This window comes from Poecilia reticulata, chromosome 17, assembly GCF_904066995.2.
Source record: "Poecilia reticulata chromosome 17, P_reticulata-male-v2, whole genome shotgun sequence".
NCBI lineage: Eukaryota > Metazoa > Chordata > Actinopteri > Cyprinodontiformes > Poeciliidae > Poecilia > Poecilia reticulata.
In genome coordinates, this window is record NC_088846.1 from 18387096 (window position 1) to 18414766 (window position 27671).

Genomic DNA, 27671 nt, shown 5'->3' on the forward strand with positions numbered 1-27671 from the left:
TATTTAAGGAACGAAATAACAAAAAGCATCTTTGTGAGTTAATGTGACACTGACCTGGTTACATGTCACCCTGGACTTTGCTTCCAGAGAGATGAAACACCAGTGTCTCCAAGGATTCTGGCAGGCATATTGAAGTGAGAGCAGAGATTGGGTGAAGGGCTAGAATTAAGAGTAATTAATACTAATTAGCGAAGGGAGCCCCGGAGGGAGGCGAGCTCCCTCATCAGCTGTGAAATAGGCAGTGTTTCCATCAGTCAGGCTAAAGCTAACCTGCTGAGGTTTGATTCAGAGCCAAAGACAGGTCACTGGGCAAGAGCTTACCAGACAGGTTACAGTTAAACATGACCAAATGCTGTCTTCCCTTACTGGCTTAATCAATCAAAAGCAGAAGATTTAAGAGTTTACAGAGCTCAGGACTTTAACTAAAGGTTGTTTAATCCCACAACCTGCTAACCTTGAGCTGTAGTTTGAGGAGAGTCATGGAAAACAGGACAGGCAAGGAGAAACAGTATCAACTAGGATTTGTCTTCTCACTTTTTATGTTCTTTTTTTTTTCAACCCAACTATGTTAATTTCCTTGGAAAGACTATCCATTTCTACAGCAGGAAACAATGTGAGGGAGATTTGCCTTAATCTCCACTTAGGAAAAGAAAGGTTACAAATCACATCAGGTCTGTCTCTGGGTGGAGGACCCTCTTCTGATTATGCGATCGGGATTTTGATTTCATTAGACATGCAATTGATGAAGGGAACAAAGGGGTAATTTTTCATTCACAGCGTCTAAATCACAAGCCTTGTCTTTGCCTTTGGTAATTCATTCATTCCTTAGATCTAAAGACCTTTATAATCACTGGGAGAAGAGGGATAGCGACAGAGAGCAGGAGGGGCGGAGTGGATGGCGGAGATGGGAAGATGAAGAGGAAAGGTTGAGAAGACACCGAGTAAATGTGAGAACGCATGCGCCCGCAAGTTTGCTGGAGCGGCCAGGTTTAATTCCTCTGCTGGGTGCTGAGCGGAACCGTCTTAAATATGGTCCTCGCTGCTAACACGCATGCTGCCGTGTCACCGGCGACAGATATACTGTATCAAAGTATTAATGGGCCCAGTCAGTTCTAATCAATCCTGTGGGAGAAAGAGAGGTGCTCACCTCCTGTGTCTTAACGTCTCCTGACTCTGATTCACCGTCTATATCCACTTCATAAAGTGCTTACACAGACCGCTGCTGAGCAGATTACAACTGAATATGTTTGCCAAACTCTGGCCCCTTGGAGGTGGTGCTACTATTAGATAAAATTAATTATTTTACTGTTAATTAGTTGAAGTGTCAGTTTACTAGTATGTGCCGTCATCAGTTTAATTTATGGTTTTATGTTGTATTTTCCTTATTGTTCTACTAAATCTGGTTTTTTTTTCCTAGCGTAGGAATTTTGGCTAGGATTGTGATGATACCCCTAGTTCCCAAGACAGAATGATATGCTATATTAGATTCACATTAACAATTTTGAGCAATATCTGGGGAGAAACACTGAATTTCTTTTTGTTGTTTTCGGAATCTGTGTTGTTACATGTCTGTAATCAGTAGGCTCAGGTGCCTCTGCCTATTAAATTATCTGGCACTGATGCAATAAAATGATCAAAAATTCATTTGATGCAATTTGTTTCATCCCACTTCACTACAATTCAATATGTTTCAATTCAGCTAAATTTGATTCAGTTCAATTCAGTGCCATTAGTGCAAGATCAGATGATTGAAAGAATCATTTACAACTAAATGGGTATCATTTATTAACAGTATTTATTAGCAAAATAAAGAAAAATTTGAATATTTTTTTTACACATGTGCAAACTGCGTTTAAAAGACTCTGAAGTCAGTGTAGAATATTACCTTCCAGCTTTGATGAATCCATGTGGTTGTCAAACTCTAAGGTTCTATTGTAAATTGAAAAATGCTCATGGGAAAGCCAAATATTGTGTTGTTAGTGGCTAATGGTTAGCATGTGTAACATTTCACAGTTTTTCCAGATGTTTTAATTTCTTTTTTGTGCATAGTTATTAAAATACTGCCACACAGAGAACTTGACAGCAATTGGGAGTTATTACCCCGTTGCTTTTAAGTAATGGGGTAATGAGGTAATGAGCTTTTAGGCTTATTATCCCATTAATAAGCTTTTGAACATTAACAATTTTGAGCAATATCGTTATTTAATCAAGACGCAACCCGATGTAATGAAAAATGTTCATTGGCCAACTCTGTTAACAAAAGAGCTACTTTGTTTTACGTTCATAATCAGAGCTCTTATCTGGGATCCATATCATACCCAAGTTGATCATTTTCAAGTTGCAAGTTGGAAAACCAGTTTGTTTTGGGGGCAACTGCTAAGCAATTATGTATTGTCCGTGTAATAATAGCTAAGGAAATTTTATTAAACCAGTAAGAAGCACTGCTAGGTGTGAACAAAGCAGTTGTTCTTAATTGTACTAAGAAAACATTAAGATATGTTTTCTTACTATAAGCACTAGCAACCCAAAGAAGAGTTAAAGTTGTTTTTCTTAAGATATGTTTCTTACTATAAGCACTAGCAACCCAAAGAAGAGTTAAAGTTGTTTTTCTTAAGATATGTTTTCTTACTATAAGCACTAGCAACCCAAAGAAGAGTTAAAGTTGTTTTTCTTAAGATATGTTTCTTACTATAAGCACTAGCAACCCAAAGAAGGGTTAAAGTTGTTTTTCTTAAGATATGTTTTCTTACTATAAGCACTAGCAACCCAAAGAAGAGTTAAAGTTGTTTTTCGGGCCTTATTTTTAGTGTTGAATGCACAACTGTGAACACAAATGTTTTAAGTGGCTTGTGGTGGGACTAGCTGCCGCAGCAGAATGGGAAGTGGAGGGGGGCGGGAATGCGGGCACTGGTCGTGATGATGGCGGTGGATTACACCGCTGCAGATGATGTGTTGCCCGGCCCACATTAGCATGAATGCTTCATTATCTCACTTCTTGTACATAATGGCAACAACTCCACGGAGGGGTCAGGCCTCGTCATGGCTCATCAGCCCACTGACGGCCCGGCCTAAAGAGAAATGAGAAGCAAGGCAGAGCTGCTCCCCGCTAATCCATCGCCTCTACTTAACACCCCAGCCCCGGATAGCCTGCAGTAGACATTATATGGCTTTTGTTATCTCTTTATATGCATGACAATACAGTCCACAGTGGGATTTTTGCACTTTGAAGAGTTCATTAGTGTTTGCAGAAAATGACTCAAAAGTGTGTATCGTTCGTATAAAGGAAGTCTGTTGCAATATCATCAACTTAAATCTTAAAAGTGTTTGGAATTTTAAAAAGTAAAAGTAACGTTAACTAATTTCAGAACACAATAATCAGATTAGTAGTAAAACTATTTCTATGCAATCATTGTTATGATTAATTAACTAGTAATATGCCAATTATATCCTGCCAGAATATTTTATTCTTTATTTATTTTTTGTATTCAGATATATTAACTGAGCAGAACATTAACTTGCATTTTAGGTTCTGTAACTAATAGGTTAGTAAATCATCTTCTTTCTCAAATGTGCAATTTCGTAAGCGGTATTTTAGAAAGCATCAAATGTGTTCTTCATTTTAGACAGACAACTTTTGCATTTTGCCTTTATGTTTTAATCAGAATCAGTGGAAATGTATTTAAAAAAAATTAAATAAAAAACAACAGAATAAATCCACATGAAGAATTATTACTTTTATTATTACTAAATGTTACCAAACTGTTGTGAATTTGAACCATTAACGACTGGAATGACATAATCTTTGACAAGGCACAGCTACCAATTAGCTTAGTTCATTTGTTAAATTAATCTGACTAAAAGCTTTATGTAGTTATACATTTACATTTATCACGGGGATAACTGTTACAACCACTGACATGACCGCGCTGGTATGAAGTAATTTCCGTTGGACTTCAGTTTGATCGTGGTCATTGTTGTTGGTGTAAAGTGCACTTCACTCAGACCTGGATGGAGCTGTGTGTGCATGTAGTTCTCCTTTAATGCCCCAAGCTGATTATTTCTGTGCTGTAATTACATTATCCTCCCCTTTATGCAGGAGTGGTCTCTGGGGACTAATGGATACAGCCATGTATAATTCATTAATCATTAGCATCCAATTTGACAATTAGACATGATTGTTGAATTTTAAGTATCAGTCAAAGTTGCTCTGTAGTTATCTAGTGGTTTTAAAAAAAAAAAAATCTAACTTTACTTTCTTTTTGTTTAATTAAAACACGTCAAATTTTAATAGTGGGAAAATTATTTCGTTTATAGCCAAAACGTCATATATTTATTTAGCAAATCTGGAAAGAAAATTATGTTACTGAGGTTTAAAAATCTCTATTATGTTTATTTTTTTCTCCCCAAAAAAAAAAGGATACAAGCAGACAAAAGAAGGAAGGCTCGTTTTATTTGTTATTCATTCATAGTTCTTGAAAACAAAGTTTTAGATTTCCTTTTTATTCTTCCTTACCAAGTCCCCCTCTCACCCCCCTTCCTCTTCCTCTGCTCTGATTTCAGCATGCTAATTTAGTCAGTGCTCCTCAGCATGATTCCCTCGCTCTGTCTCCCGTTCTTGCTGCGATTCTGCTCCCTCCCCTCTGGGACCTGAAGATTAATATTCCTGGGCCCAACAAGATAATTACTGATACTAATTAGACATGATTATGTGAATTTGATACACTTATTACTCTAGATAATGAGTAGGACATATTACCCTAACAAGCACCCGTGCCGCTTAGTTTACTTTACACACGAGCCACAGAGTATATTTTCTGTTATCATCACCTCAATCAAAAACTGATATTGTCTTGTAATTAGCAGATAAAAGGGGCTTGATTTGTGTTACCTGTAAGATGAAGCAATGTGAAGAAAATTTGTCCCATAATAAAACAAATTTTAACCTTTTTTTTTTTTTTGTTTTCGATCAGCTTCACAAGATTGATCTGTTTTTGCTGTGCTGCTTTGATGCAAGCATGCATGAACTACAGTCGTGACTTTTGAGGATAAAGAAAAATATTTAAGTAACTCTTATTTTAGTTAAGAAATAAATGTTACAAAATGTCACCGTCGATCCGAATGCACTCTCTGCCTTGATGCACATCAATGAATTTCTCAGTGTAGTTGGGATGTACGGCAGCAACTGTTCACATAAGAGGGAAAGGACCCCACACCGCGCAGCCTTGCCCATGAATTAGTAAAGAGAGCCAGGCGTCCATGGCTCGCCTGATTGGAAGTTAGGGAGAGAACGCCTGCTGACGCCAGTGGAGATCGATGTGGCAGTCAGAGGGATGAAGCGAGATAATTAGCGTTCAGAGTGTATCTTGTTAATTAAGGGCTAATTAGAGGCAGAGGCGGAGGGAAAAGGGTTCCATGTGTTTGTGTCTGTGCAAGGGGAGGGGGGCGGTCGGTTGATGGAAATATGTGTAGAAATAAGGTGACTGTGCTGGTAAGGTGCAGCTTAAAATACAAAAGGCAGTTAACAACTGCATAATATCACTTCATTACAAGCTGTTTGGATGTTTCAATTACTTTGACTAGATTGTTTTCCTCAAACTAGAACCAAAACCAACAGGACCACTCTCTATGTATGTTTTGGTAATTTGGGTGTTCTCTTTAGAAACCCGTAATGAAAAACAACAAACAATGTTATTGGATTTTTTTGTGTTAAAATGCAAAATATGACATAGGAACATTAGTGTTTTTTGTTTTGTTTTTTGTTTTTTCCTTGAGTGGTCAAGAAGAGACGATTTTTGTAAAATGCAGGGAGACATTTGTTGTGATTGGACGCTATACAAATAAAAACTGAAATAAATTGAATGAGGAGAAATTTGAGTTTTTTTGTTTTTTTATTAAAAGCAATTAAATGCAAGTAAAATCACTGTCTAAGAGATATTCCAATTTGCATAAAAGGCACAGGCCACGTGACTGTAGAAGGCGCTGTTTCTTATTTACAGTTCTGTTTCACTTCAAAAACAAAGTAAAAAAATGTGGCCAAGAACATATATATATATATATATATATATATATATATATATATATATATATATATATATATATATATATATATATATATATACATTTAAACACTCATCTACCATAAAATGTCAAGGGTATCAAAATATCAGAAACACACCCAGCCAATTTTTTGACTGGTTTTTGATGACAATTAATAAAGACAGTAATTGTCTTTCTCAGTTTCTTTGCACCGCAACAATGATGTTCTCCCACATATTTTTTTCTGTACAAAACTGAAATAAATTAGAAGAACATAGATAATAAATACATATCAGATTTAAATTAGTTATGAGTAGGGAAAGTGTTAAGAAGAAAATTTGTTCCATTCTTTGTTCATGTGAGGTGACACTGTGAAACATCCTTGGCTAAGTTTTGCTGTACTACCAAAACAAAGTTGGACCAGTATGAACAAAATCTGACTCATTTTCGTGCTTTTGTCACTTTCTCTACAGGTGCAACTCACTCCAACAGCAGCATTTCTCTACAAGCGGGTGGGTCAGCGTTTGGCGGCAGTAAAGACGGCATGCACCAACGCTCCTTCTCCGTGTCCAGTGCTGACCAATGGAATGAAGCCATCAACACCAGTACAAACAGCGGACCCCGTAAGCACCCCATACTACCTTAAAAATTTGATAAATGTCCCGCAAAGTATAGATGTTCACTAGTAAGTTATTCCAAGACTTAGGTCAAGTCTTTAATGAATAGTATTTTCACATTAGATGCATGACATCTAGTCTGCCTAAACCTCAAAATGACTGAAGAATATTGATTAAAAGCTTTTTCCTTAGGCCTTATTTAAAACATCGACACTGCACATCTTTAAGCTTTTTAATTCAACTTCTAAAAAAAGAAAAATTTTGATTTCCTTTTTTAAATATTATAAATGGAAGCGTACATTCATGTTAGGAGAAAAAAAGTTGTAGAAATAATCTTTTATTTTAGTGAACCAGAAGTTGAGATCTTGAAAACAAATTCAGTTTATCTAGTTTTGATACCACCCACATTCATGGAACACTGATCTGTTTGAGTTATGTGTGTGGTCCTTATTATGTTCACACAGCTGTCCTAAAAAGATAACATTTCGAGGTCCACGAACATCCCAAACAAATCAAGCACACATTTTAACAAGAACATGTGTTGTTCTCTGTCGGAGCTGCGGTGCCTTGTTCTAAATGCTTTCTCGATGATGGCATTCAATAAAAACTCACAAACTTGGAAGCTGCCATTAATAAACATTAACCAATGTTTTTTCTGGGGTTGTAGAAACCTAAATTTTGATGTTGAACTAAAGTAAAACAAACACATTTTAAGATGCACATTTGCATCAAAATCAATTTAAAAAACTGCCTTTTTAATCTCCACAAGTGTTTGCATTGCAGAATGATTCTATAATTGCATCAGTAATGTTTGTGGTATGTTGGAGTAGCTCAATCAAATTCAAATTAATATTAGTATTCCAGCTTGGTTAGTTCCAATTTGGTCTTTTTGTAGACTTTTATCTTTTTGGTTGAAGCATTCCTTTTTTTGAACAATTATTCCCTCAGATTTTTGGATGCTGTGGAGCCAGACAAATTTTTGCTCTTCTTTATTTTTGGACAGTTGCTATGATGTGAAACCATGGCAACAAGGTGTTTTCCCCTTTTTTCTCTTTTTTGTTTTACTATCGGAAGCAAATCCCAAAAAAGTTGAAATGGAATTTTTATGGATGTAGAGCGGGAACAAAGAGCAGACAGAGGAGGAGGAAGTTGATTTATACAATTATATGAAACATATTCCAGTGTACCTGCCTGTTATTTATTGATATCTTTTACAAATTAGGACCTTACAAATGTTGTCATACTGTTTGTGATAATGATGTTTTGACCTTTATTAAAATGAAACCTGTGTTGTCTTTCTCGCAGTATCAATAGCATCAAGTAGGAAGTGTTTGTCTTTTTACCGGCATCAAGTTTGAAATTTTAGTTTTGTGACAACCTTATTGTATACACTGCAGTAAATCAGTGGGGACAATTTTGATAATTTTCTCATAGCGCTTGAATGTCGGACCTCGAGCCCGAGTTGAGTCTTTAGAGCATAGGTCTAATTCAAGTCTGAAGTCTTTGCTTTTGCAATTTAAGAGCGACTTGGATTTAAGTCGCAGATTCAAGTCCCGTGCAATTTCTGTTACACATGGCAAGATGAAAACAAACAGAAAGGATCTAGAGTGCAGCAGTGTAATTGAGCTTTTTTCAACCTTTTTTTTTTCTTTTCTTTTTTTTTATGTAGATGAAACAAGCCTAATTTTCATGATTGTGTGATCAGGGCTGTGATCGCTGTGACCTTTTTGGCTGCTGCTCTTTGACAGAAGCAGCTTGTTTGGAGGAGGGGAACAGTGAAGGTTAACTTTCTGCCATCGATGCATCCCCGCTTACTGCCGCCTTGTCAGTGTACTTGCGTATAGTAAGATAATATATTCACCAAATCTGACACCCCCTCCCCCCCACCAACCGAAACCATCCTGTCTTTACCTTCCATCTTACTCTCTGTCTCCTCCCCACACCCCCTCCAACCTCGTCTGTTTTCGTCTCCTTTCTTCCGAAGAGGAAAATGAATGCTTTTCGGGAGTACCATTCATCACCAGTTATTTCCCTCTCTTTGTGGTTGGCAGTAAAAAAGCACTTAAATGCACATCAACAGAATAACAGTCATTTCCATGCATGTTTGCACTCTGGTAGTTCTCATTAGCGCGGCGGCGGCTCCCCTCCTCCCCATGGGCTCCCAGGGGCCCCGGCAGTTTAAAGAGCGCACTTTACGAGCGCTGCTGGAGTCCAACTGCACGGCCCTCGTGGTTCCGCAGACAAGCCTGACTATCATTTGGAGCTGCCGAACGATCAATTCTGCCTGGACGCAGGCACTTCCATCACACCCCCCCTTCCTCCCCTCCCCCGCGTCTCCCATCAGCACCATGCCCAAAGCAGAATTACTTAGATTCGTGGGGTCCTCAAATAAATGAACACGAGTGTGTGTTGGCTGTTTGTACGTGCGCTTTTTTTTTCCTTTTTTTTTTTTTTCCACAAAGCGTGCTTGTGTCTGTGACAGAAATAAAAACAGTTTTATAGTTTAATGTTTGCGAATAAAGAAGCCAAGCTGCACAGCACAAGTAGGACTTCCTAAACATTGCGCCCTGGAAATTAGGAAGAGTGGAATTTTTCCTTTTTCATATTTGTTAAACTGAAAAGCCCCTAACTATTAACATAGCTCATTAACCAGCAGCCAGACTTCAACTAAATCAGATTCACAATTTGCTCCGTTATTCTACTTTTCTTCAATTATTTTCATGCTACTTTTAAGGTAACCACAAATGATCTTGAATGTGGCAAATGAGCTGAAAACAACAGCAGAAATGTGCCAAATGACAGAATGTGGTGTATAGGAGAAAAAGTGCTGCTGTAATCAGTGCAAAGTCAGGGCAGACAGTTCAAGACTTTTACACTAAGAGGAAAGTCTTTGGGGCTTAAGAACTTATATCCCTCCTTTCATCTCCACAGTCTGAATTAAGGCAGCTTGCAGCACCTGTGGTGTAAAATGTGACTGGTCTATCAGAAAACATAAACTTGATTGAAATGCAGCTCGCTTATCTTTCATCCTAAGGTGTCTTCCATAATCAATAGAGGGTGTTCCACTGTGAGAGGGTACTCGTGTTTTGCCATTAGAATTGACTTGAACCAAGCCCAATCACTCCATTATCCTTGGCGAAGGTTGCAGGTTATAACCTAAAATGTGATGCAAAAACACCAGATTGATGATTCACAGGAGAATGAATGCATTTTAGCCAGGTAACCATTTCCATATTACTTAAAGAGGGCTCTCATTTGTAAACGTACTGATGCAAAGGCAGAGGCAGGGGTAGGAGCATCTCTTGAATATTGAGCACTGCTTTTTTGATTAAATCCCGGCCCAATTTTTTTTATTGCTTCTACTCATAAGGATGCTCATTCTTAATGTGCTGAGAGCTTGTTTAGATGCTGCTCTCCGTCGTGTGCCTCAATCTTTCGAACCTGGATTAAACTCTCGCAGTTCAGTCATCTGAGGCATTGTCATAGGATTGCTGATGGGTGGTTACTGAAGTCAGGGTCAAGGAGTGAGTAAAGTTAAGTTCATCTCAAAATCTGAAAAACCGCGGAAATTAGAGAGAGTGATTGCACAAGATTTTTTTTTAAACCTAAAGAATAGCCTCAAAGTTGATGTCTCATAGGCTGAGTGGTCTTTAATGGTGCATGGGACTGCAGGATGTTGTAGCCTTACTTGTGTCCTTAAATTTGCACGCCCACACCTTTTAAGTTGTGGGTGTTGTCTGGAAATTGCTTTGATGTGAACTGTGCAGTATGAGAGAACTTGAATATTTTATTTTAATATTCTTTTTTTTTTTAGATGTGTATGTTCTCTCTATAAAGTAGATTATCCTTGATGCTTTCTTCTGCAGAATAGATAATGATGATAATCAGCATTTGTAAGTATTGCTCCAAATATTTGCCGTCATGCACATATGGTGCATGACGGCACAAAGCAGCTGAGCAGTAAAGAACATGGAGTGAATTGTGCTACAGAATGTTTTGCTATACCTAACACTCTATTATTTCTGTCTTCTACAGACAGTGTCTCATATGATATTTCCAACTTCTCATCACTTAGCACACCAAGAAATGTATTTTCTTGGACTTGGTCAGTGTCCGAACCATCTGCTCTTCTGAATTTCCTTTGCAGTTGATAAACAGAGTAGCAACTTTCCAATTCAGCTCCTTATCACACGGATCGCCTCTTTCCTCTGCACTTTATTTTATACGTCGGCCTCCCGATGCGAGGGTGATAGCGTGTGGGGCGTTTGATTTCTAAGCCAGGTTGTAATGAAGTTTGACATTTAGTTTGGAGAGAGCAGCAGAGCGCGATCAGGCCTTGATTAGTACGCTCTAATTGAGGATAATAAGGGGGAGGCGGTGATTGTTTCTAATTTTTGCCATTAATTGCAGCCGTTGGCTTTGATTGAGGACAGGCAGTGCTGCCGTGTCAAGGGGCCTGGGGGAATCATGGCGCTCCTTACCTTGAGCCTCTTGAATAAAAATGAAATAACTCCCTCCTTCCTTCGCCCCCACCACCCCAGCTCCTCCCCACAACCGTTGCTCTCTCTTTCTCTCTCTCTCTCTCTAGCTCTCTCGATCTCTCTCTCAGTGTGGCTCTGATAAAGACAGGAATCTGCTTGCAGCGCTCTCTTTGTCTCACCCTCAGCCTTCATCCTGAAGCACGTTTAAGCTGTCATCTACGTGGTGGGAGTGTAATACACTGTAATCACAGGTTAGCCTCGTACCTATTCTGCTGCCCAGGTGATCGTGGCTGAGTGGTAAAGAGTCTCCTGATCCCCAGTGCAACTCATTACCCAGCTTGGTCCTGATGGCCCTCATACACACTAACAGCCGGCTAATAATGCCACTGTGATTTCTGGGCTTTCTCAATCAGATTACTTTCAACTTCATAATCCTCATCTTAACAAATTTTATTTAACAGCTAGGCGTAGTTTAGAGCTTAAAACCACTTACAGGAAATGGTTCATATGCATCCATTGGGTTTCAGATGCTTCCCTGTCGCTGCTCCGTTTCCTTTGCAGCTCTACCTTTGTGTTACAGATTCTGGAGCGTGTTTCAGGTGCAGAATGAAAAGAACCCGGGTCATTTTCCACAACATTAGGGCCCAGAAATTGATAATTAGAGGTGTTTATGACACGGTTGGGGCCCCCCGAGGGGCAGCCCTCCCCTTTAACCTCAAGCGACATTAAACAAATGCTGGGTGTCACTTCAGAGGCAGGTTGGAGCTCATGTCTTCCACCCGCCATACGGAGCTGTGCTGGCGGGACAAAAGTCGGTATGGAAAGGGAGGAGGCAAGAGAGCGAGGAAGGGAGGGAGGGTGCACACGGAGGACCCCTGTGCCCCCAGCTGTCTGAGCCAGCTAATGACTTGTCTCAGGGGGGCTGTTGTAAGGGAGCAGGAAAATTGAAACAGACGCCTCGACGAAGGGCTGCTACATGTGTGGCTGCGCGCTGCCATTCAAAGCACCAGAGAGCTTAATATATGTGCTCCAGCGAAAGCAGCATTTTTCTTTTTTTTCTTTTCCTTTTTTTTTCTTTTTTTTTTTTGCGTGTGTGTAATAGCACATAATCAGTGTGGTTGCTTACCAAAAATCAATATTATTTATGGTAAAATATGACTTCAAAAAAGTAGAAATAAATACTTCAAATTTATTTATTTTTTTCTTTATGTCAGCTCATCAAGCTTAATTTCTAAGTTGAGGACAAACATAATGATGTGTGTCTCAGGTATTATCCTCTATATTTGAGTCTCAAACAGTGTGTCCCCCCCACCCCCAGCCTTCTTGAGCTCCCCCGCCCTGTAAGCATCTTCAGCCCCCTGCTGTGCTCAACTTACTCCTCCAAGACAGCCCCGTCTCCCTAAAGGTAATGACCGAATTAGGCCTAATGTTGTACACTGGCTAATGGCACAGTGGCGCACATTACAGCATGTGCAACTGGCAACAAAAACAGCAATAATCCCTGAGTCCCTTGTCCTCCTGCACTCCACCCCTGGAGGCTGGGACGGTGCGCAAGGAAACGAATGGAGTTTGCTACACTACAATGAGCTTTTGATGGGAGACAATGGAGGATGCTGCCAGCACCACACAGGGTGGTAAGAAGAGAGCAATATGGGGCCCATCTACCGGCCCTCCCTTCTCACTTCCCCCAGGCCTCTGGCCCCCGCTCTCTCAAATTCTTAATGGCATCCGGAGGGGGAAAGAAGGGAAAGTGATGTCAAATGTCAGGAAATCAGAAAGATGGCAAGCTGACAAACCCCTGCTATCTTCCCATCCCTCCTGTCCCTTTGCCCGACGGTAGCACAGGTTAATATCACATTTATAAAATCACTTACAAGAAACAAAGCTGGTTCTTAGCCCCCTGTCACTCTCAGACAGTCATATAGTGAGCTTTGCCAAAGGCTAATTCAAGTAACCATTCGTTCACAGACCCATACATGTCCTTCAAAGCATCTAAAACTGAAGTTTCTCTCTGAGCTGCTTCCCAGTGTATTGACATTATTTGTATGTTACACATTTTAATTTAAAGTTCAGGAAGTTTTCGTTTTTGTAATCTTCAGTGTTACTAGGATCCACATACACGAAGAAAGAAATCTGACAGTTTTCTGACCATTTAATCCTATTAAGTCCTGCTGACAACTATACTCTTAAGTGTGAATGCTGTTACTGATTGAAAAAGACTCAAAGTTGGCCGTTTCCAATATTAATGATGTTTCAGAGAATGGGCAGAGATGCAAGATGGTATTTAAAACGAGGGTGGAGAGCTCTGTCATCAAGGGGAAAGCTCAACATGGAGCAGCTTCTTCTCCACATCAAAAGGAGTCAATTTAGACGGCTCTGGGAGCTAATCTGAATGCCCTGTACACCTCACTTTGGAGAGAAATATTTGGGTTTTTCACCTGGATCTGTTATTTATGGGTGGATGAATGATAATTTAGAGACACAAGTGTCTCTCAATCTTGGCATGAGCTCCTAATTTAAACAATTCAAGATAGAAAGTCTTAACAGGCTAAATATTATAGTTCTTGGGGGATATCAAATTTGTCCAAAATTTGTCCAAAACCAGTATCATAAAAGCCTTATAAATGTCAGGAATTAATTTCAGTTTCAAAATTCATATTGGTGCATTTCTACAATGGTCTCTGTAGGGCCGTATTTACTTTCCTCATTGAGCCAATGCCATGTTCTCATGTTAACACAAGGTCCATATCTGCAAAACATTAACTGTTAAATGTATTTAAGGACATTTTCATTTAAAATTACAGCCTACGTAAATTACAATCAACTAAAGTTATCATCATAACTTTACTCATTTTTTTCCTAAACTTACCTAGTAATTAAGCAACAAAGTACATTTACCATGCCAAATTTCCTTAGTCTATTTTACCTCTCACAGTCGGTTGCTTTTCCATATATATTACCTAACTGAAGCACCTTTTACAAAGAAACTTGTACATTAAGCATCATAACATTATGTAATGTTATTATGCAGATAAAAGATTTAAATCAACTATTTAAAAACTTTTTAAAGCTTATTAAACATGTACTCTCCTAAAGGAAGCTGGTAATAGGAATTTGGATTCCTATTAATAAGCCAATTTCCCAAGTTTTTTTTTTTGTTTGTTTTTGTTTTTTTCCCACTGGTTTGTGGGAACTTTTCAATGTTGGGTGTTAAACACCTTCTGACAGAGGTATTTGTCGCCCTGCATCGTGAGTTTTAAAGCTTTGCCACAACACAACCACACCCTAATTCCTTTGTCAAAATTACAACATGAAAAAATAAAGAAATAAATAAAATAAATAAATAAATAATAAAAAAAGGATAAGTGGAAGAAGCAAAAGGCATGCAAACTTAAGATGAAAAATCAGATTACATGTAATATTTTTAAGGCTTAAAATGTAAAAAAAAAAAAAAATGATTGTGTACATTTGGTACTCATCGTGACATTTTAAGATCCCTCATGTCCATTTATGCCTCAACAAACAGTCCTCTCAGAGCAGAGATGATGCTACAAATCAATCATAAGACGTGTCACTGAATTCTTATTTAATTTTAAAGCTGAACTGATGCATTTTTACCGTTTTATTATTAACATTAACATTGTTATTAAATGAAGCAATAGTTTACATTTCTTTAATACTTTGCCTGAATTTACATTTTTACTTCACATTTTCAACAGGGGTGTGTGTTGCCCTCAACACAAAATAAATCAAAAGTAAAATGTCATTATTTTAAATTCATGGCTAATCAAACTGAACATTCTAACTATATTTAAAAACAATTTTAATGAAAGATAACATATTTAATGTTGAGCATAATGGAGTGTACAAAGTCTAAGTTTAGGCTATAAACTTTTTTTTCTTTTTTGACATTATATTCTTATTGTTATTTCATACTTTCATGTTTTTTTTGTTTTTTAAAAAAACATTCCATAGCCTTAAGTATTTCTGAACAATAAATAAAAAAGCATGCATTATTTTTTTCTTATCAAGTTTTGCTTTGTGTTCATTCAGCCAATGGGATGACTGATCCTGCTCCTTCCAGCATGGGCAGTGCCACCAGTCCTAAACTTGAGCCTCCTCCCTCGCCGCACGCCAACCGCAAGAAACACAGGCGGAAAAAGAGCACAGGCATCACAAAGCCGGATGGCCTATCAGCGGGCAACGATGGTATGACAAAGGACATAACTTTACTATTTTTCTGAACTGTGGGTCATTTTCTTAGAGCAACAGAAAACAAAGACGGTTTTAACAGGCAAATCCACCAACACAAACTATTAGCATAGATTTATATAGCTGCTTCATTGGATATATTTTAAAAATTAAAAATTGTTTTGACTTTCATTTACTAGCTTTTTTTTTTCACTCTTTATAGGTTGGTGTGTTTTTAACCAGCCTCCTCCTTCAAATGTGTTTTGGGGGGACTGGAACAAGAAACAAATACTTACAAATCTGCAGAAATACATCAAACATGTTGTGTGTGTTGGCAACAGCTGATTGGTTCGTTCATGCTCCGATTGTGATGTCACAAACCCACAGCTAAGCAGAATTTGAAGCGATTTTTGTTAGTGTGTTTTGTATTTTCTGAAATATAAACATTAGAAACGCATACTTCATTACCCAGCTCTGTTGATATTGTTCATGTATATCTGTTATTGAAGAACAACACACCACTGGATGGAACGTTTTAGAGACGTTATCATTACTGCATTTCTATATTACAAGAACACAAACTATCATGATGGAAACAAAAGAGAAAAAAAAACACCTGATAGTAATCTCTATTCAGAGTTTATGTGTATATGATGAATATAAAGGTGTGTAGTTTTGTGTCTCTATGCGACCCCCTGTTCAGCCCCAATTTATTTTACCGTTGCATGAATAGTGAATGTGGCCGTCCTCAGCAGGGGAGTGGCAGTCAGCTCTCCACCCAATTAATAATGATTCCTCAGCCCAATGATGAATGGAGAGCCCTAATTGGATGGCATTGTGAAAACACTGAGACGCATTTCAGAGGCCATAAAACTGATGTCACCCAAACGGGATGATCAATCAACAAGATTGATATGCTGGATAACAACAACAATGGCATTGACGCCTCCTAAATGGGGCTTAGCATTTATAATCATTATACTTTTTTATCCCAGTCTCTGACAGCTCCTCTTTAAAGTCTGAATGGGTCTGTTGACCACATTGTTGGACAGAGGGAACATCATCAGCATCACAGTGATAAGTGGTGTGACATAAGTGGTACTATAGAGTCTTATGTGGCGATATCAACCTCTGTTTCAGTAGTCATACTGGGCCAAATACTTTAATATTCTGGATCTGGCATCATGATTTATGTTTTGACAGTATGTCAGGAGCTGCAGCTCTATGTATGTACATAATCAGCCTGCATCTCACAGCATCCTTACTTGAGCTTTATTTGACATTACTTAGCTCTTAATGTGCATCTCCTGGCACATGGAAGTTCTTAGCCGAGTGACAGCTGGCTTTGTCAAACATCTTCAAACCTCATCCATTTGTCTGTTTACTCCTGGACTTCTTGAGGAAGAAGTTTAAGAGCAATCAGACCGGAGGAGGCAGATTCAAAATGTTTCTCACATCATCAAACATGCACATTGTTTTCTATCTATCTCATTCTTCTCTGCAAGGTTTTCTATTAGCATCAGCATGTCTGTTCAGCTGAACGCTCCACAATACAGACATATTGCTTAAATATTGGATTCACCCAATTCTAAGGGTATGAGCTGCATGTCCTGTTAGAAGAATAGGAGAGAGAGAGAGACAGAGAGAGAGAAGGCAAGAAATAAAAAAATAAAGAGGAGAGGTGGGATCCTTGAATAAATTGCTATCAGTTTATCTCATTTACAGGGCAATCAGAGGCATGCACTGCGGTCTGAAATTGAATTTTAGTAGTTGTGAAGCATCATAAATCAAAACAGCACGAGCGTTTTAAGGTGAGATATCATTTTGGTCAGCATGGGACGTGTGGGATGTTCTTTGGAGCCTGGAGAAACTGTCGCTGCATCATTTTTGAATGTACCACCACTGCCGGTACTTAGAAGGAGTCGACTCCAGGATGGCAAAAGGGCTATTATTTAGTTATAATCAGAAATAGGAATGGTCTGGTTTGAGATTCTTACAGTTTTTTGGTTTTGTTTCTTCTTTTCTTTTTTTTTTTTCTTTTTTTAGAAAAACATAACAGTATAACAGTAGTGGCACATGTTTTAAAACAATACATGATTTAACAGCTTTTATTCAACATAGAAAAGCAAGAATAATTGCAAAGCTAAAATAATATATTATGACTGTTTTGATCATGTAATTATCAATAATGTAATTGTTAAAACTGTATTTTTATTTTAGTTTTGATAGACTTAATCAAAAAATGAAATAACCTCCTGCTATATTTATTATTTTTAAAATGACTTTTTTTTCATCTATTATCAATTTTTGACATTTCTTTATAAAGTGGTGTTTCTCAGTCTTTCACAAATAAGATTCAGCTTTTGCAAAAGTTCTACAACTTCTACAACAAAAATATATAGTTGAGGTTTGACCAATCTGTTTCATTTCTGAACTTGAGCTGATGAGGTGAACTCTAGATCCCTTTAGTTTAGCAATGTTAGCTGCAAGCAGTTAGCCATTGGTGGTACCGTTAAATGGTGGAGACTCTTTCAGTCCTCATCGAGTGACATCAGCAAACTCAAAACATACTAAGGCAGAAATTCCAGGACTGCTTCCTGTCTTACTTCAAAATAAGAGTCCCAAACAATGGTGCAGAGCATTAAGCTTAAAGCCCTCACTTTTATACTAGAAACATTTAGTTACTTTATCAGATGAAGTCTGATGCTGGCAGCAGCTACACAGAGCTTTGTGAGATAGACTTGTCCTTGACATTGAGGTCTTTAATACCACAAAAATGTTGTTCTTATTATGTCCCTGCAACCTGTTATTTATTATGTCAATTACAGAATGAAAAACAAATTCTTGAAAGTCATGATTTGATGTATGCAAGTCAAGCCATATAAACATAAAGTCTCCTCTGGACAGTGTACTGAAGTTCCTTTAAGATTGTGTGCAAGGGACACAGGCCCTAATATCCTATGCACTGTCAGAGCTGTGTGTTGTAATGAACTTCTCATGTGCTTAAAGAATGATGCAGGATGCATGGCGAGACAACTGACAGCCCCGTAATGTGTTTCCCAGCAGCCGCCTGGCGACGAGCTCTCTCCGTGTGTCGCTCGCCATAAACCCACTGGAAAATCGATGGCCGATAAAGACTTGTGTTCAGGGGGAGCCCTTCTGATTAATGCAGACTGTCAGAGAGCATCATTAATGTATTTCTCTTTTTTTGAAAAAAGAATCCAAAAAAACCATCAAATGCTCATTGTTTTCTTGGGTTTAGTGTGAGTCGAATTTGGAATTGAATTAATGGAAGCAAATTGTGATGAAAGGCTCCTGATGTTTCAAGTTTTTATGAAGGATGTTATTTATTCTTGCTAAGGTCACAGAAATTAGGGAGACAAAAAGAATACCTTTATGTCCAAAGGTGTTCAGGTCCTGAGAGATCACATTTAACTCACGTTAGTTTGATTTTTTGGCATTGCTTAAAAATACAACTCGGCAATGGGTTTAATGCTATAGTAAAATCTGCTATTTTACTATAGCAAAAAGATTTTACTACAGCAAAAAACACAGTTAAACATGTGTATTTTAGTTTTTTCAAATTATAATGTTGTATTTTTAAATTAGAGTTCAAAATTATTTTCAGGTTTATTGATTTTCATTTGAAGTTATACTTTTTGTAATCCTAATGCAGTTTCTACAAGGAATATAGGGATTTCTAGAGATGTCAAATAAAAGGCGCAGGTACATAAATGTAGAACTACAGCAACAGGAAGTTGTACATATCCTTAAAATTTAAAAGCCTATTAGAGTAGAAATTTCTAAAAGAATTGCTGTGACGTTCATATAGGTATTAGTGATTGAAAAATATGCAGACTCAATTGCAGTATGATTTAAAAAGAAAATTATTTCTGTTATTCTGTGGCACTACGGTAGTAAAAGCCTTCTTATGTTTCGACTGGCAATTTTCACCTTTCATCCTCTGCAATGAGTTGCACATTGTTGATATTTTAAGGCCTCTTTGGCATCACCTTAATCTTTACCTCAGTTCACCTATTTTCTATCAGATTCAAGTCGACATTTTAGCTGGGATACCCCAAAGTATTATAAGTACTTAAAGTAAAAAGCGTATAAACAATCTTAACGCTATGTCTAAAAACTATTTGGGGACAACGACTGCATCAGAGCTCAGTATTTTCATCTCATAGTAGTGGATGTTGGTCATTTTTTAACAGTTTATATCAGTCTGATAAATATAACTGGACAGATATTAACAACCGACATTTAGTTCCATCTTGTTGCCATTTGCATTTCTGAAGAGGGATGGAAGGAGGTTAGTCATGTGGTATTTGTTTAGTCATGTGATGATGAGTTTGGGGTGTTTGCCTGAAGCAACGAGGCAATGTGGTCATTTTTCATGGTGTCGAAAGGCTAGAGAAATACAAATATTGGTAAATATCAGTAATCAGCAATAACAGCTATATTAATTTCAGATATTGATGTTAGCCCAAATTCTCATAATGGTGGATCTCCATTTTGAACCGCCTTGAACAAATTGCTTAGTTTAGGCAACAATTAGGTTTAATAGTTATGAAATATTTCCATTTTTTAAATACAAATTGGTTCCATTAAGTTCAGTTTATTTATAAGGTGCAGATTCACCACCAACATTGTTTCAAGTCACTTTGCTAAAATATGTCCAATTTATGCACACAAATATAGTCAATTCAGCTCAATCATCATAGTTATATTAAAATATATAAAAAAAATCTTAAATGAAATATTGAAAATGATTTACCTTTTTTATATCTTAAAAGCATTGAGTCACTGACTTTGCAGTAAGGTGAACATCTTCACCCTTTCTCATTGGCATGTGTGTACATCAGTTTCAAGATTAGTTTATCGTTTAATAAGCAAACCTACTTAGAATATGAAGGTATTTTTATCCAATGGAGTTAGATGAATCCAATCGACTTATTAACTCCATTCTAAGACCTTAGCCTTTTTTAATGATGTAAACGCATCTATAGTACTGTTTACTTTTTGTCACAATTATTAAAAATCATTGTGCTTGCAAAATATTGCTGATGGCGGCATGATAAATTTAAAGCTTTCATTGTTATGTGACAGAAGAACATGCAGTTCCTGTTGAATTTCAGTCTACTTCAAGTGTGGATAGGGATTTCTGAGATTGAAGTCTGTTTGGTATTTTTGAAGTTTAATTTTCTTTGAAGATGCACAAAGAATCCCAGTTTTAAACAATGATCAATTTTTAGCTGTTAACAGTGTAGTGACTTACAAATCATAAACAATAACTAAGAAATACAATAACAGAAAAATAAAAATATTCAAGCCTGAACTATAGTGAAACTTTTTTTTGTCAAAATAATTTAGTTGGTAACAAATGTTACTCATATTTCCAAAAATTATAAGAAATTGAGGAAGAATTTGGGAATAAGAGACATTAAGCAATTTCCAAAATGTTGTCAGTTTCATCTGCTTGCCCTAACCAAATAAAAAACATATTTTGCTAAAAGTATTGCTTAAAGCTGAGGATTTTTAAGCAGTTGTAAATAGAAGCAGACATAATTTTGCTGTAAAACCTACTGCGTGAAAAAAGTTCTTATCCTTCATGTTCAAAAGTCTAAATGCATTCTGTACATAAAGCCAAAGGTCAGCAACAGGTAGTGATGAGCAAATTTCTTCTATTAAATTTGATTATAACCTACAAGCCTTATCTTGTTTGTGACTGAGCTGCTCAGATTTTTTGACATCTTTTGACCTCTCTCGGTTTATCGTAATTTGATCTTGCATTCAGAGTAAGCCTTCTGCACATTATCCATCAAGGTCAAGACAAGTTGTATGCACTGCAGTCAAAGAACAATGGAATAATGAGCTTTGTTGCTGTTTCCTGTGACTAATTATAGAGAATGAATGGTTGTGCCCCCCAAGGCTTTATTAATGTATGTTTATACATTCCAAGGTGCTTTTTCAGAATTTAACCCTAGAGTTGCACTGCACTCTTATTAAATACAGGCCTATTTTAGTATCAACATAATGGCTGGGTTTTTTTGGCCTGCTCACAGTGCAGACTTTTGATCCTTTTGTAGTATTTAGCATAGCAATGTACCAATAAGAATTGTTTGACAGATTTACTATCCTCAGTTTTTGTTAAGCTTTTATCAGAACAACAGTGTTTTTCTTTTCTTTTTTTACCCTTCCAGCCAGGAGCCATCAATAGATGTTATGTCATGCAACTATGTGAACAATGAGTCTCTGTGAAACAGGGCTTTACTAACACTCCTAAAAAAAGATAAAAATGCTAAAAGGAATTGACATTTTAAATTGGCTATAGGATAGAGTTTAGATCAGACATAAAAAAAAATCCAACTTGGCACAGACTTTGCGTCTAAGCCCAATCCAACCTGACTGATTACCTTTGATTTTTTAGATTTTTTTTTATTAAGTCTTTATTGACCTTAGTTTTAGAACACCATTTAAGTACTACGTTGAACTTCTTTAAGATTTTGTTTTAGGTCTTCCAGCTCCATTTTGTTGCTTTTTGTAATCACAGGGTGAGTCAAGTGCAAATCTTCTGGGATCAAACGAACATAACGGGGCGGGTTCATGTACGCATTAGTTGTGCAGTGTGCTGCAGTTTTTTTAAGTCTACTTAACTTCTGGACATTTCTTTCCTCATCAGGGTAATCTGTCGTTTCTTCTATTTAGATTACAAGTAGATTAACACAACTTCACTGTGTGCATTCCCGTTTAGTGTTTTATGTCATTTAAGTGTTGTGGGCTTATTAAACGAGCCACAGAAGCCTGAGCCCGATCCGACCCGACCACTATGCAAATAAGGGCTTGGGCTATAAATCTAAACTCTTCTTTAGTGTCTCATCTTGGTAATTAGCACGGTTATTGTAGCTATTACTCCAAACACAGCTGGCTCTATCTGTGCATTCTAGAGAATGCAGATCCTAACCTGAACGCTGATATTTCCAAAAGGCTGCCAACAATTGCCGGTTCATATGTTCCATAGCAAAGATTGAAATCTCAAATGGACAAAAGAGAAAATCCTTTGCTGTTTTGTGTTCAGCCTTCCTGGTTTCTGCTGAAAGTCTTTCTCTCTCTTATGATCTGAATGAACCATAGAGATGTCTCAAGATGTCACATCTGTCCTTTTAGTAACTTAATTTCAAACACCTTACTGATGCAGTATAGCTGTTTTGGAGTTTTCTTCATCAATTCATTGCCAATACATGTTGTTCTCAGCCCAGCAGGTTAGGCCTTACTATATGGTATTATCACTAATTGGAAAAACACTGGGTTTGTTCTGCACCGAGATTGAAAATTCATTTGGGAAACTCCTAATGGACAGAGTTTGTTCACAGATCAAAATGTGTACCATTTTTTTACTTTCTTTCAGTGAATTTCATAAGTAGTGTGGGTTTTAAGTCAGTAGAAAAAGAACACGTGGCTATTAGTTGAGGTGTTTAGTTTACATTGAGCATCCTATTGTCCTGCACCTTAGTAAACTGAGGGTTAATATCCTCTGGAGTCCAGCTGAGGATTAGGAAATGGAGGTTTAACTGCCTGTGCTAATGGTGGGTGTTTATCTCAATACTTTGTTTTGTCACTCCCAGACTCACTCTCATTTCCCAAAGCTGTCCCTGGAGCTTCCACTCTTGTAATGGCTTAGCTTTCTGAGCACCACAGTATGAAGAGAAAGGAATAACAAGATTCTCATTTGGGGTCTATGCACACTGCCCACAGATACTTGTATAATTGGCCCCGTTTTCATTTGTCGCAGTTGCTAATGCAGTAGCTATTAGCGCAGCAATACTGGTGCTGATTTCATGTGTTTGTTCATTGTTGGAAGTTAGTTCTTTGCTTGTTTGAGCATGCATGTGAAAGTGTGCAGAGGTGTGTGCACATGTGTGTCAGACAGATAGAAAGCGTGTGCTCAGTATCTTTCTTTTTTCGCTGCTCTTTTCTCTCTGAGTTTGGTCGTGGTTCCCTCGGGGCCCCTGTCGCAGTAATGGCCTGCTCCTGATTGCTCTGATACAGGTTAGGAATATTGGCTTTAATGATGTGTAAAATGAGCAAGCAGTGCCTGTGACATTTACAGATGGCACCGCCTTGGCCTGTTCTTCCCAACTGCTCGTTAATTCACGGGGAACGGCGAGCACTTCTTTAAGTGACTGCCTGACGCATGCATACGGTGCAACACAATGCACCGAAAAAAAAAAACAACAAAAATATAACTCACCTTGTGTTTCTCCGCACCTTGTTGCCGTTTCCGACTGAACATTCGCACAAATTAATCAAACACCGAGTCCTCAAGGTGACGAGCTGTCAGCCGAGTCCTTTCTGAGGGTTTGTCACACATCTCCAGAGGGCTTTGAGAGGCTTAGACAGAGTAGATGCCTGATGGAGTTTGCCTTATAGACAACACAGCTGGGCTCAGCACCACAGCCCTGAGGTGCTAATCTGGTCCACAAGCCCTCTGCGGTGCATCTGCTGCACTTGCAACGTAAAAAGGAGGAATCAACATCCTCAGGTCAGCTGCTGCTCTTTCATGTTCCGGTCAGTTTTGTGGGTCAAACAAGCACATCAAATTTACCGACAGCCATTAAGTGATTGGAGAGATACAAGTTTCCTGTATGTAGGCGCAAATTTGACACAGCTTTTATTCAACAAAAAAATATATATATTTGATTCTTTTTATTGCCCCTTTTTTCATTATATCTGATGATATATTTTACATTTATTTATTAATGATCTGATTTTGATGCTTGAACATGTGGTTTCTTGACCTATCTGCACAGATAGCCAAATCTTCAGTCAATACTGTCTTAATGAGGGCAATAGGTGCTTATTTTTGTTTTACTTAATGACTGTCCATGTTTTTGCAAATTTTAAATAGTTGAAAATGTTTCTTCTGTAACCAAGTAAAATGTGTAGCAGACTTTGTAAGTCAGTTCATCCACTATGCGAAGCGACAAGAGGCAGATTAACAGTCGTCAAATTTCTTTCATTTCATTAAAATTAAATTAAGAATAAAGAAATTTTTTACATAAGTTTTTAAAAAGTTGACATTACTTGATGAAGTTAACCATCATATCTACATCATCATAAATAGCTAGTAAGACAAAGCCTAAAGTATAAATGTAAAAATCCTGTCACCTCAATGCTCACTTATTATTATTATTTCATTGGTTGATCTTGACATTGCTGACAATAAAAGCAGAAGTAAAATGTTGTGTAAAGCAAACACAATATATTGTTTATATTTAATGTACACTGCTCAAAAAAATAAAGGGAACACTTAAACAACACAATATAACTCCAAGTAAATCAAACTTCTGTGAAATCAAACTGTCCACTTAGGAAGCAACACAGATTGACAACGGGGACCCTCGTCAGGTCAATCAGTGTTGCTTTCTAAGTGGACAGTTTGAATCAGTGTTGCTTTCTAAGTGGACAGTTTGATTTCACAGAAGTTTGATTTACTTGAAGTTATATTGTGTTGTTTAAGTGTTCCCTTTATTTTTTTGAGCAGTATATATATATATATATATATATTAGTCAAGATTGTAATTATCTTCAACAAGCATACCAAAGAAGCAATTAAGATAAATACAGTAGCAATATCCCTATTTCTTTGAAATTTGTCAGAGATAAAAATGGTAAATAAATATTATACAGTAGAAATACATATTGTGTGACAATATTGTTTTTAACTACTTAATTTGACACGCTTTATCCAACTGCAAATATATAATGGTAGCCAAAGTCCTTCTGTGTCTTAAAATATAATCTGCTTGTTGTTTTACGCCAACAAGTAATAAAGGAGAAGATGAACAATATACTTGGAGGAGATGGTGAAAAAAATGTATGATCCATGTGATGGTTGGACAGAAATGTGCATCAGAACCTGCTCCTCTCCCCTTTGCAACAACGTTGCCATTATGCTGTAATTTTTATCTTAATGCCAGGTTAATTGAGGAAAATTATATATTTTTTTCATTCTTCACCCTGAACTTCTAATGACTTTAAAACATGTTCCTACATATCCTCCCACTGACAGGACAGCGCTAATTTATTGCTAATTGGCAAGAACTTGTTGATCACTGGATGATGTAGATGTGGTCAGCAGGTTAATGTTTAGGTTAATGTGACAAGTTGATTGTTCAATGGCTGTGCTCATGCTAACTGCAACAACAGTGATTGCAACAACAGTGATGGCAGAAGCACCTATTTCAGACAATTTTCCTAGCACAGTAACTTTGACAGGTTATTCGTGCTAAGACTGCTTGTTGGGAAGAGGATCGTTTACTAAAATTCTACATTAACTGCGGATTAGGATTGGGTAGTTTTGTTTGTGTGTTTAATACATGTATTGCTAAATAGGCTGATAAAAGCAATCCACATTGATCCATATGGGATTCTAATCATCTTCAACAAACTTACCACAATTTTTCTGTTTTGTGCCTTTAAAAGAAATGAAATAAACGCATAAGAGTGGATAACGCATGTAGAAATGCATAATTTGATATAACTGATTTTATAGAAAACAAATGACTAAGATTAGCACTGCTGATATTCATCATTCACAACTACATTGATTTTGAAACGCTGACACTCAAGTGAAGAGTGAGAGGATTCAGAGCTTTGACATTCAGATCCTGTCCTGTTGCCTCTGACGTATGTATGTTCATTATGTATGATAAGCCCTGTTACTTTTTTTTTTCTAAATAAAAATATCATTTCCACCAGTATAAATTTAGTCGTACATATTTCCCAGAGCATTCAGTTTGAGATTTCAGAACTTAATTAGTTGATTAGCTGGACCCTGGTTGCTAATTTTACAATCTTGCTAATTCTTTGTGTTTGATGACTGATTATGATTCTGAACTGCGCATCTTAAAAATAGTATTGAGGGTTGCTCCCTTTTTCATCTTAACCATTATCTGTTAAAATACATATTTACAGTCATAAAGTTGAATACTTCATGACTGGAAGTATTCACCAACAATTTGTCTTTATTTTTAACAAGCAGAAACATTTTGAGGAATTCCTTTCTTTCAGCCAGCTGATGGACAGTACACAGCAACAGTTGGACAGGGTTACTCTGCTCTGGTAGATAGCTCTGGGGTGAGCTCTCACTGACTTTTGATTTTAAATAATTCACACAGTAAGACCATATGAAAATTAAGTTTTTAAAGCCAAAATGTACCTTCACATCAGGCACCCGCCCATGTTTAGTCACATCTGATCCTGTATATTTCACGTTTCTAATGTACATCATTATACATAGAGCACTAGATTTGCAATCCTTTGTGTACGCATCAGTTTAAGAAACCAGCCATCCGTCGCTTTTTTAATCTCCATAATGAAAGTGTGTTAATGCCTCCAATTTATTGCCTGGTCAGCCAACAGAATAATTAGCTTTGTTCAGGTTTTCACAGCAATGAGAGCACAAGTACAACAACATTCGGAATCACAAATTCTAATCAAACGCATTAGTTATTGTACCTGAAGGTATATTAGAGAAGAAAAAATGAAATTCGATTATGTGTATCACAATTAATCTTTCTTATTTTATTTTTTTATTTTTTGCCTTTGTGTTGCTCTATGTTTTCTGCCTTTGAAATGCCTAAAGTTAACCCCTTTTTCTGTGGAATCCTTCTGCTATGATCAGTATTTTAAAATATCACACACACACACACGCACACACAGATGCTCACACATACTTTTTGTGCTGTAAGTCTAAATAAAGAGGCTTCAAGTCTTTATTGATTCTCTGTGACCTGGAGTCGATACCACAAACTAAATCAGATAATTGAAGTCGGTGTCAAGCTAATTGCATTATTGCTTTAGTCCTGAAGAAATGGCCCCTCTGCTGCAGCACAGAGATTGCAACATTAGTGGCATCCATCGCACATCTGTCATTAAGCAGCAAAGGACTGTGTCACACAGCAAGGAGTGTAAATTGATTGTAAATATAATATCTTCAGTCGGATGATTTGTCTAACACCACAACATCGTGTTATTGCAGACGTTTTATTAGTCATGCACTGCTAATTTAATGTCAGAAATTTTAGAGTGATATGCAGTACTGCAAGTTTTTATGTAATTTTAATAATTAGTCCAATCGACAGTTTGACCGTTAAAAACAAAGCATTCAGGAAGCAAATCAACAGAAACGCGATGTTGACAAAGTGGATAAAAGCTGCAGTAGAAAACGTGTACCTCTTGTGTGCGTTTGCCTCCAGTCCTCCAAACGTGGTTTATGCAAATGAGAATACTATTTGCATAGACATAATTAGGTAATTACAAATCATTTGGCAATGAGCTC

General features: G+C 37.3%; 1 protein-coding gene across 3 annotated transcripts in view; it reads left to right on the forward strand.

Moving 5' to 3' along the window:
* The window catches only part of agap3 (ArfGAP with GTPase domain, ankyrin repeat and PH domain 3), a 145930-nt gene that overhangs the window by 99190 nt on the left and 19069 nt on the right, over window positions 1–27671 (forward strand). For all 3 annotated transcript variants that reach the window (XM_008434265.3, XM_008434268.3, XM_008434264.3), the window contains exons 12-13: window positions 6510–6659; window positions 15188–15343. In XM_008434265.3, the coding sequence (XP_008432487.1) occupies window positions 6510–6659; window positions 15188–15343 (306 nt within the window). The remainder of the gene's footprint in view (window positions 1–6509; window positions 6660–15187; window positions 15344–27671) is intronic.